This window comes from Salvelinus fontinalis, chromosome 2 (genome assembly GCF_029448725.1).
Source record: "Salvelinus fontinalis isolate EN_2023a chromosome 2, ASM2944872v1, whole genome shotgun sequence".
NCBI classification, from domain to species: domain Eukaryota; kingdom Metazoa; phylum Chordata; class Actinopteri; order Salmoniformes; family Salmonidae; genus Salvelinus; species Salvelinus fontinalis.
In genome coordinates, this window is record NC_074666.1 from 86495105 (window position 1) to 86506650 (window position 11546).

At 42.9% G+C, this 11546-nt stretch overlaps 1 protein-coding gene across 1 annotated transcript; it reads right to left on the reverse strand.

The window, feature by feature from the left end:
• Nucleotides 1-10563: 10563 nt before the first annotated feature.
• On the reverse strand, nt 10564-11111 carry LOC129867542 (UNC93-like protein MFSD11). Its single transcript, XM_055941017.1, has 3 exons — nt 11072-11111; nt 10863-10988; nt 10564-10760 (listed from the first exon to the last, which is right to left on the reverse strand). The coding sequence occupies exons 1-3, from the start codon at nt 11082-11084 to the stop codon at nt 10564-10566; spliced, it is 336 nt and encodes a 111-aa protein (XP_055796992.1). The 5' UTR covers nt 11085-11111.
• Nucleotides 11112-11546: the final 435 nt, after the last annotated feature.

Consider the following 11546-nt stretch of genomic DNA (forward strand, 5'->3'; position numbering starts at 1 on the left):
ACCCCAAGCATACTTCCAAAGTTGTGGCAAAATGGCTTAAGGACAACAAAGTCAAGGAATTGGACTGGCCATCACAAAGCCCTGACCTCAATCCCATAGGAAATTTGTGGGCAGAACTGAAAAAGCGTGTGCGAGCAAGGAGGCCTACAAACCTGACTCGGTTACACCAGCTGTGTCAGGAGGAATGGGCCAAAAACTTATTGTGGGAAGCTTGTGGAAGGCTACCCGAAACGTTTGACCCAAGGCAATGCTACCAAATACTAATTGAATGTATGTAAACTTCTGACCCACTGGGAATGTGATGAAAGAAATAAAAGCTGAAATAAATACTTCTCTCTACTATTATTCTGACATTTCACATTCTTAAGATAAAGTGGTGATCCTAACTGACCTAAGACAGGGAATTTTTACTAGGATTAAATGTCAGGAATTGTGAAAAACTGAGTTTAAACGTATTTGGCTAAGGTGTATGTAAACTTCTGACTTCAAGGTTGAACTTCTGCCTGTAGTTTGAAATCATATTCTTATTCTGAAGCAAAAGATACCTGACAATGACCTGTGGAGAAGGAAATCAAGCATGTCATGGAAAACCATCCCCCCAAAAGGCAGATAGGCTCTTGTGAAGATAGATAGGCTCTTGTGAAGATAGGCAGATAGGCTCTTGTGAAAGCCTTATATTCTACATAGGAACGAAAAGGATTACGTTTTTCAAAAGTAAGTAGGGTCGTTCCACAAAAAGAGTGCCTTTTGTGTCCCTTTGATATTTTAAGTAGAAATCGTGCACCAATATATCATTTTAAAAGCATGTTATATCACATTTTTTATATGAATAAAGGCTTGCTAAAGTGCCAAAATGCAGCATTCTGACACATCCCTCCTTCAGCCCATTACTTCTAGGAAGGTTTTAACGCACTTAATCACAAACTTTCTCCAAATTTCACCATCATTGTAAAGCCCTGGGTATTTGGTTGCTTTTTTGGCAGTCATTTCTGAAGACGAGGAGCATCCGTGCATGGGATTTCATTTGGGATTTTAAATTAAAATAGTTGAACATTATTTTACATGCCATTTAGTTCCATGCTATAGTAATATAATTGTATATTAATCATCCTTAATTTCAAGTGTCATAGTTTGCAAATAAAAGCATGGATGACAGTGAAAAATGGAAGGTCTTCCCTTTACAAAAACTGAACTTCATGAAAGAAATGTCCTGTTGGTGACATCTTGTCACAGTACACCCACACTGTGTAAACCCAGCCAACCCATGGCTCTTTTACCCAGTCACATCTGCTCACGACCTCCCAGAGCTCTAGCCTCACAAGATCCATCTATCAATGTTGCATTGATTTTATTTGGACTGTTGCAGCCAGGCTTGATTTGGCTGGATAACCTGCACAAACTGTAGCATGCTCAGTGGACTGAAGCAAATTGAAAATAGTTTAACACTGTGAACACTTTTGTTAGATAATTGAATATACATTGCCTGGTTTTACCAGATTGTTTAGGAAATGAATAGTCCAACATTGCATGGGTGACTGATTTAGGGGAAACGCCAGTCATGGCATTAACCAAGTTCACAGGAGGCTGCTGAAGGGAAGACTGCACATAATAATGGCTGGAATGGAGCTAATGAAATGGCATCAAACACATGGAAACCATGTATTTCAAATCAAATCAAATTTTAATTGTCACATACACATGGTTAGCAGATGTTAATGCGAGTGTAGCGAAATGCTTGTGCTTCTAGTTACGACAATGCAGTAATAACTAACGAATAATCTAACCTAACAATTCCACAACTACTACCTTATACACACAAGTGTAAAGGGATAAAGAATATGTACATAAAGATATATGAATAAGTGATGGTACAGAACGGCATAGGCAAGATGCAGTAAATGGTATAGAGTACAGTATATACATATGAGATGAGTAATGTAGGGTATATAAACATAAAGTGGCATAGTTTAAAGTGGCTAGTGATACATGTATTACATAAAGATGGCAAGATGCAGTAGATGATATAGAGTACAGTATATACATATACATATTAGATGAGTAATGTAGGGTATGTAAACATTATATTAAGTGGCATTGTTTAAAGTGGCTAGTGATACATTTTTACATAAATTTCCATCAATTCCCATTATTAAAGTGGCTGGAGTTGAGTCAGTATGCTGGCAGCGGCCACTAAATGTTAGTGGTGGCTGTTTAACAGTCTGATGGCTTTGAGATAGAAGCTGTTTTTCAGTCTCTCGGTCCCTACTTTGATGCACCTGTACTGACCCCGCCTTCTGGATGATAGCGGGGTGAACAGGCAGTGGCTCGGGTGGTTGTTGTCCTTGATGATCTTTATGGCCTTCCTGTGACATCGGGTGGTGTAGGTGTCCTGGAGGGCAGGTAGTTTGCCCCTGGTGATGCGTTGTGCAGACCTCACTACCCTCTGGAGAGCCTTACGGTTGTGGGCGGAGCAGTTGCCGTACCAGGCGGTGATACAGCCCAAGAGGATGCTCTCGATTGTGCATCTGTAGAAGTTTGTGAGTGCTTTTGGTGACAAGCCGAATTTCTTCAGCCTCCTGAGGTTGAAGAGGCGCTGCTGCGCCTTCTTCACAACGCTGTCTGTGTGGTTGGACCAATTCAGTTTGTCCGTGATGTGTACACCGAGGAACTTAAAACTTACTACCCTCTCAACTACTGTCCCATCGATGTGGATTGAGGGGTGCTCCCTTTGCTGTTTCCTGAAGTCCACAATCATCTCCTTTGTTTTGTTGACGTTGAGTGTGGGGTTATTTTCCTGACACCACACTCCGAGGGCCCTCACCTCCTCCCTGTAGGCCGTCTTGTCGTTGTTGGTAATCAAGCCTACCACTGTAGTGTCGTCCGCAAACTTGATGATTGAGTTGGAGGCGTGCATGGCCACGCAGTCGTGGGTGAACAGGGAGTACAGGAGGGCTCAGAACGCACCCTTGTCGGGCCCCAGTGTTGAGGATCAGCGGGGTGGAGATGTTGTTACCTACCCTCACAACCTGGGGGCGGCCCGTCAGGAAGTCCAGTACCCAGTTGCACAGGGCGGGGTCGAGACCCAGGGTCTCGAGCTTGATGACGAGTTTGGAGGGTATTATGGTGTTAAATGCTGAGCTGTTGTTGATGAACAGCATTCTCACATGGGTATTCCTCTTGTCCAAATGGGTTAGGGCAGTGTGCAGTGTGGTTGCGATTGCGTCGTCTGTGGACCTATTGGGTCGGTAAGCAAATTGGAGTGGGTCTAGGGTGTCAGGTAGGGTGGAGGTGATATGGTCCTTGACTAGTCTCTCAAAGCACTTCATGATGACGGAAGTAAGTGCTACGGGGCGGTAGTCGTTTAGCTAAGTTACCTTAGCATTCTTGGGAACAGGAACAATAGTGGCCCTCTTGAAGCATGTGGGAACAGCAGACTGGGATAAGGATTGATTGAATATGTCCGTAAACACACCAGCCAGCTGGTCTGCGCATGCTCTGAGGACACGGCTGGGAATGCCGTCTGCACCTGCAGCCTTGCGAGGGTTAACACGTTTAAATGTTTTACTCACCTCGGCTGCAGTGAAGGAGAGCCCGCAGGTTTTGGTAGCGGGCCGTGTCAGTGGCACTGTATTGTCCTCAAAGCGAGCAAAAAAGTTATTTAGTCTGTCTGGGAGCAAGACATCCTGGTCCGCGACGGGGCTGGTTTTCTTTTTGTAATCCGTGATTGACTGTAGACCCTGCCACATACCTCTTGTGTCTGAGCTGTTGAATTGCGACTCTACTTTGTCTCTATACTGGCACTTAGCTTGTTTGATTGCCTTGCGGAGGGAATAGCTACACTGTTTGTATTCGGTCATGTTTCCGGTCATCTTGCCCTGGTTAAAAGCAGTGGTTCGCGCTTTCACTTTCACGCGAATGCTGCCATCAATCCACGGTTTCTGGTTTGGGAATGTTTTAATCGTTGCTGTGGGTATTACGTTGCCGATGCACTTTCTAATGAACTCGCTCACCGAATCAGCGTATTCGTCAATGTTGTTGTTGGACGCAATGCGGAACATATCCCCATCCACGTGATCAAAGCAGTCTTGAAGCGTGGAATCAGATTGGTCGGACCAGCGTTGAACAGACCTGTGCGCTGGAGTATCTTGTTTTAGTTTCTGTTTGTAGGCTGGAAGCAACAAAATGGAGTCGTGGTCAGCTTTTCCGAAAGGAGGGCAGGGGAGGGCCTTATATGCGTCGCAGAAGTTAGAATAACAATGATCCAGGGTTTTACCAGCCCTGGTAGCACAATCGATATGCTGATATAATTTGGGGAGTTTTGTTTTCAGATTAGCCTTGTTAAAATCCCCATTTACGATGAATGCAGCATCAGGGTGTGTCGTTTCCAGTTTACATAGAGTCAGATAAAGTTCGTTCAGGGCCATCGATGTGTCTGCTTGGGGGGAATATATACGGCTGTGATTATAATCGAAGAGAATTCCCTTGGTAGATAATGCTGTCGACATTTGATTGTGAGGAATTCTAAGTCAGGTGAACAGAATGACTTGAGTTCCTGTATGTTGTTATGACCACACCACGTCTCGTTAATCATAAGGCATACCCCCCCGCCCCTCTTCTTACCAGAAAGATGTTTGTTTCTGTCTGCGCGATGCGTGAAGAAACCAGCTGGCTGCACCGACTCCGTTAGCGTCTCTCGAGTGAGCCATGTTTCCGTGAAGCAAAGAACGTTACAGTCTCTGATGTCTCTCTGGAATGCTACCCTTGCTCGGATTTCATCAACCTTGTTGTCAAGACACTGGACATTGGCGAGTAGTATGCTAGGGAGTGGAGCGCGATGTGCCCGTCTCCGAAGCCTGACCAGAAGACCGCTTCGTTTGCCCCTTTTACGGCGTCGTTGTTTAGGGTCGCCGGCTGGGATCAGATCCATTGTACTGGGTGGAAGGCAAAACACAGGATCCGCTTCGGGAGAGGCCTGACATTCCTGGTCGTAATGATAGTGAGTTGACGATGCTCTTATATTCAGTAGTTCCTCCCGACTGTATGTAATGAAACCTAAGATTACCTGGGGTACCAATGTAAGAAATAACACGTAAAAAAACAAAATACTGCATAGTTTCCTAGGAACGCGAAGCGAGGCGACCATCTCTGTCGGCGCCGGAAGTGGTATTTGATACCATTACACCTCTTACGCTCCAGCCATTACCACGACCCTGTCCTCCCCAATTAAGGTGCCACCAACCTCCTGTGCCCAGGTTATATTGGGGTGGCAGGGTAGCCTAGTGGTTAGAGTGTTGGACTAGTAACTAAAAGGTTGCAAGTTCAAATCCCTGACCTGACTAGGTACAAATCTGTCGTTCTGCCCCGTAAAATAAATATGACTTGCTACTTAAATAGAAGTCAGTGTTTATTTAATACATGCTTTACTGCACCCAGAAATTAATATACAATTTCCAAAAGTGAAATGAATATTGTTTGTGATGGCTAATGATCTGCAGATTAGATACATGTTGATGTCATACTCTATTCACAAGGGAAGTGTGAGACAAATACACAATATTGTTTTGATCTAATGATGTGCATAAATGCTTCAAGTACAAAGTACATGATAAGACAACACAGAAAAATGTGATGCAGATTAGATCAATTCCTGTCACGATCGTCGTTACGTGAAAGAGAGGAGGACCAAGGCGCAGCGTGAAATGAACACATATTTAATCAAAGAAGATGAAGAACACTTAAAACTAAACAACAAACGTGAAGCTATATAATGACAAGTGCAGACACAGGCAACTTACACATAGACATAGACAATCATCCACAAACTACCTAATGACTATAGTTGCCTAAATATGGCTCCCAATCAGAGACAACGATAGACAGCTGTCTCTAATTGAGAACCAAACTAGGCAACCATAGGCATACATACACCTAGACTAAACACTGTCCCATAAACATACAAAAACCCCTAGACAATACAAAACACATACTTCCCCCATGTCACACCCTGACCTAACTAAAATAATAAAGAAAACAAAGATAACTAAGGCCAGGGCGTGACAATTCCCCTCTACCCCACTGCTATTATTTTTCAATTAACATCAGAGACTGAGTCAACAGACCCATGCTTAAAGATGTCCTCCAGCGAATTTTGAACTTTTTCTGTTGAAAAGCGATGTCCCAAGTATACAGTAAAGTACACACACTGAAGGGTAAAAACAATGTTGTTTTTTTTAGACACAACTGCAACCTTCAGGGAGTAGGGCATTCAAAGAGTTGGTTTGATGGTCAGACGTGATGTCGTCGGCCTCACCCCTTAGGGAAGCAAGTAGGGAAGCAATAGAGAACAAAAGAGGAACCCCCCCCCGCTGTGTTATGTCATACTTGGACAACCTTATGTTAAGGAAATCAGGTTTTAAATGAGGTGAAAATTAGAATGGAGGATGACTTTAAGCACAGTGTATTTCCTCAGAATATGCTATTTCATCAAACTCCCTCGATCAATGTCCATAAAGTCTCATTTAAGTGGTATGGAGCAGCACAAAATTCAACAAATATTGACAACACAATAGGGAGGATAGCCTCAGCTTGGCTCATCCATTTACAGCCTTCAATAAACTAGAACATTTGTGTAGTCCTTAATTTAGTTGTAATTCCTCCCTTGGCGATTAGTCTGACTATTAGATGGAAATGGGCCAGCTGCCTGAGACTGCGATGGGAACGCAGTTAGATGATCTGGGAAGGATTGTGTGTTTATGAGGAGGCCAGGAGGATAGTTTCATAGCTCTATTGAATAGACATGCTAAATGAGAGTGGGGTCTCATTATGGTGGAAAGGGCACCAGATGACAAGAAAATCAAACAATCTAATATTAGTAGAGTAAAAGCTCTAATGTAGTGATGCACATTGTAGAAAAGAAGTGTGTCAGAGAGCTTCCCCCTCCCCCTGTATCCTCAAGCTTAACTTCAACACACCTGCTGAGACGACCTTGATCTATATACAGAAGGTGCAAGGTATCTTTCCTGTTAAAAAACCTAGAAATGTAAGTCTGACATACATGACTGTGCCAGTGTTGAAATGTCAGGTCCTAATACTCTTGTTGTAGGTCTACAGAGAAGTTCTGTATTCTTTCCACCATGAAGAAGCAGAGTGTTCCAGTGAAACCCAGGATGACCATAATGAGCAGTTGCCATGTCAACAGCAAGTAGCCACTGTAGAAGAAGGCAAATGCTGCAAAAATGGACTGGCAAAGGAAAGAAGAAAACAAAAACTTGTTGAAAGTAATACAAAGAGTGGACTTTGTGTTACTACTCTGTCACAATAATGTATGAATTGTGTCTTAGATTGTGAGTTCTTAACGAATACTAATGTAATAAAATAATTGGTACATACAGCTATAAAATAACAATAATGCATGTTTGTGTGGCTAAATAGGCCGACACAAGAAGGCCTTCAATCGTCCTTCACTCTAGTTATTCTTACAGTATAACCACACAAGGGATACACTATCCAGTCAAAAAGTTTTAGAACACCTACTCATTCAAGGGTTTTTCTTCATTTTTTAAAACTATTTTCTACATTGTAGAATAATAGTGAAGACATCAAAACTATGAAATAACACATATGGAATCTTGTAGTAACCAAAAAAGTGTTAAACAAATCAAAATATATTTTATATTTGAGATTCTTCAAATAGCCACCCTTTTCCCTGGTGACAGCTTGGCACACTCTTGGCATTCTCTCAACCAGCTCACCTAGAATGCTTTTCCAACAGTCTTGAAGGAGTTCTCACATATGCTGAGCACTTGTTGGCTGCTTTTCCTTCACTCTGCGGGTTGACTCATCCCAAACCATCTCAATTGGGTTGAGGTCGGGGGATTGTGGAGGTCAGGTCATCTGATGTAGCACTTTATCACTCTCCTTCTTGGTAGAATAGCACTTACACAGCCTGAAGGTGTGTTGGGTTATTGTCCTGTTGAATAACCAATGATAGTTGGACTAAGCGCAAACCAGATGGGATGGTGTTCCGCTGCAGAATGCTGTGGTAGCTATGTGTCAGGGTTGTGTGAGGAGAATGTTTGGAGTCAAACGCAGGAAGCAGGTCTGAGCGAAAACCACAGAGTCTTTACTCAAAATATGTGCACAATTCCATACAATGGAAAGAAACAAATACGAACACGTATCGACATCAACACCTAACGTACAAACAATCACGGACAAAAATCAATGAAAGACAGAGTGGTTAAATAGGGAACATGATGGAAGGAATTGATACCAGGTGTCTACAATACAGACAAAACAAAACGAAACTGAAAAATAGATCGATGGTGACTAGAAGGCCGGCGACGTCGACCGCCGAACACCACCCGAACAAGGAGAAGGGCCGACCTCGGCGGAAGTCGTGACACTATGATGGTTAAGTGAGCCTTGAATTCTAAATAAATCACAGACAGTGTAACCAGCAAAGCACCCCCACACCATAACACCTCCACCTCCATGCTTTACGATGGGAAATACACATGCGGCGATCATCCGTTCACCCACACCGCGTCTCACAAAGACACGGCTGTTGGAACCAAAAAATCTCCAATTTGGACCAGACCAAAGGACAAATTCTCACTGGTCCATTGTTCATGTTTCTTGGCCCAAGCAAGTCTCTTCTTATTATTGGTGTCCTTTAGTGTCCTTTATTCGCAGCAATTCGACCATGAAGACCTGATTCGCAGTCTCCTCCGAACTGTTGATGTTGAGGTGTCTGTTACTTGAACTCTGAAGCATTTATTTGGGCTGCAATTTCCGAGGCTGGTAACTCTAATGAACTTATCCTCTGCAGCAGAGGTAACTCTGGATCTTAAGTTCCTGTGGCGGTCCTCATGAGAGCCAGTTTCATCATAGCGCTTGATGGTTTTTGCGACTGCAGTTGAAGCAACTTTCAAAGTTCTTGAAATGTTCCGTATTGAATGACCTTCATGTCTTAAAGTAATGATGGACAGTCGTTTCTCTTTTGTGCTGTTCTTGCCATAATATGGACTTGGTCTTTTACCAAATAGGGCTATCTTCTGTATAACCCCCTAACTTATCACAACACAACTGATTGGCTCAAACACATTAAGAAGGAAAGAAATTCCACAAATTAACTTTTAAGAAGGCATTGAAATGCATTCCAGGTGACTACCTCATAAAACTAGTTGAGAGAATGCCAAGTGTGTGCAAAGCTGTTATCAATGCAAAGGGTGGCTATTTGAAGAATCTCAAATATAAAATATATATGTTGATTTGTTTAACACTTTTTTGGTTACTAAACTCAGTATGGCTGTTGGTATTGTCATGCTGGTGGGTCATGTCAGGGTGAGCCTCCAGGAAGGGTACCACATGAAGGAGGAGGATGTCTTCCCTGTAACGCACAGCGTTGAGATTGCCTGCAATGACAACAAGCTCAGTCCGATGAATCTCCAATTCGAATTCGCTCCAGAGTACAGGCCTCGGTGTAACGCTCATTCCTTTCAACGATAAACGTGAATCCAACCATCACCCCTGGTGAGACAAAACCGCGACTCGTCAGTGAAGAGCACTTTTTGCCAGCCTTGTCTGGTCCAGCGATGGTGGGTTTGTGCCCATAGGCGACGTTGTTGCCGGTGATGTCTGGTGAGGACCTGCCTTACAACAAGCCTACAAGCCCTCAGTCCGGCCTCTCTCAGCCTATTGCGGACAGTCTGAGCACTGATGGAGGGATTATGCATTCCTGGTGTAACTCGGGCAGTTGTTGTTGTCATCCTGTGCCTGTCCCGCAGGTGTGATGTTCGGATGTACCGATCCTGTGCAGGTGTTGTTACACGTGGTCTGCCACTGCGAGGATGATCAGCTGTCCGTCCTTTCTCACCGGTAGCGCTGTCTTAGAAACCTCACAGTACGGACATTGCAATTTATTTCCCTGGCCACATCTGCAGTCCTCATGCCTCCTTGCAGCATGCCTAAAGCACGTTCACGCAGGTGAGCAGGGACCATGGGCATCTTTCTTTTGGTGTTTTTCAGTCAGTAGAAAGGCCTCTTTAGTGTCCTAAGTTTTCATAACTGTGACCTTAATTGCCTACCGTCTGCAAGCTGTTAGTGTCTTAACAACCGCTCCACAGGTGCATGTTCATTAATTGTTTATGGTTCATTGAACAAGCATGGGAAACCGTTTTTAAACCCTTTAAAATGAAGATCTGTGAAGTTATTTGCGTTTTTACAAATTATCTTTGAAAGATTGGGACGTTTCTTTTTTTTCTGAGTTTACATGATTCCATATGTATTATTTCATAGTTGAGATGCCTTCTCTATTATTCTACAATGTAGAAGTTTTAAAAAAGATTTTAAAATCCTTGAATGAGTAGGTATTCTAAAACTTTTGACCGGTAGTGTACATCGGCCTATGCATACCTAAACAGCCATAAGTTATTAATCAACTATACTGCAATGAACTACACCCAGCGCACCACAGTATCAATTGCTGGTACATATGTTTTAGTAAACGATCAGCTGTATCAAGCTCTCCCAGGGGTTACCTGGATGAATTTGAAGATGTATTTATATTATATTAAAACAATACCTTGGTGTCAGATATGGCTTGTTCAGTGTGCTAGTTTTTAAAACCACAGGGGCATCATCTGGGATGTTGAGGTAGATCAAGTAAAAGGCAACAAAATGGACGACCATCCCCAGGAAGACCACAGATGTCCGTCTGAAGCGGTTCTTCTTACATACTAGTCCAAATACGCCTCCACCTGACAAATCACATCAGATTACTGTCAAACTAGTTCCTTGTTAGATTGTAACACCAACATAAGAGTGATGGGTAAAAGTTACACTGGGCAACACAAACCTACCAACTATCTCTCCAATCCCCACCACGATTCCAGAGATCCCAATCAAGCCTTTAGCTGCCGCTCCAAACTCTGTTGTAGCCCCGATACATGTCCCATACACACCACTGTAGAAAGATAGCTCCAGACCTACGATGACAACACACTGCTAAAAACACTATTCCTCTGAGGGAAATGTCTGGACTTTTGGTTGTGCAGTACAATCTACTTACCACTGTATGCCATGCAACAGCTCAGGAGCAATATGGTTTTGGTTTTAAGTAGTTGCAGGATTGTCTCTGAAGGAAACACACAAGGAATTGCTTTGGATGACTAACAGGATAGTAAAACAGTGTAACAACATAAACAAGGTAACGGAGGTGTCCTTTAACCCAAAGGAATAGATCAATGATTGATTGTATAATAACAAATGTGCCTATGAAGCTACATTAACTTACTAAATTCTGACTTTGCATCTTGTACTGCAGAGTTGGCTCTTTGCTTATACCTGCCAAACATTAAGATGGAAAATGATCAAATTAGCAAGACAAACAATATTTATTTTCAATACTGTGATATTCAAATTCATAGCAGAATGAATAACCACCATTTAAAACAGAGACACCAACACAGTGCCATATTTTCCCATTGGATGATCTTCACATGCACATACCTGATATTTCTATCCTTCCATTCCAATCAATATAA

Excerpts from the sequence above, each read along its gene's own strand:
- LOC129867542 (XM_055941017.1), bottom strand. Across the intron at positions 10,761-10,862 it reads GGGGATTGGAGAGATAGTTG|GTGGAGGCGTATTTGGACTA; the intron begins GTAGGTTTGTGT and ends GTGATTTGTCAG.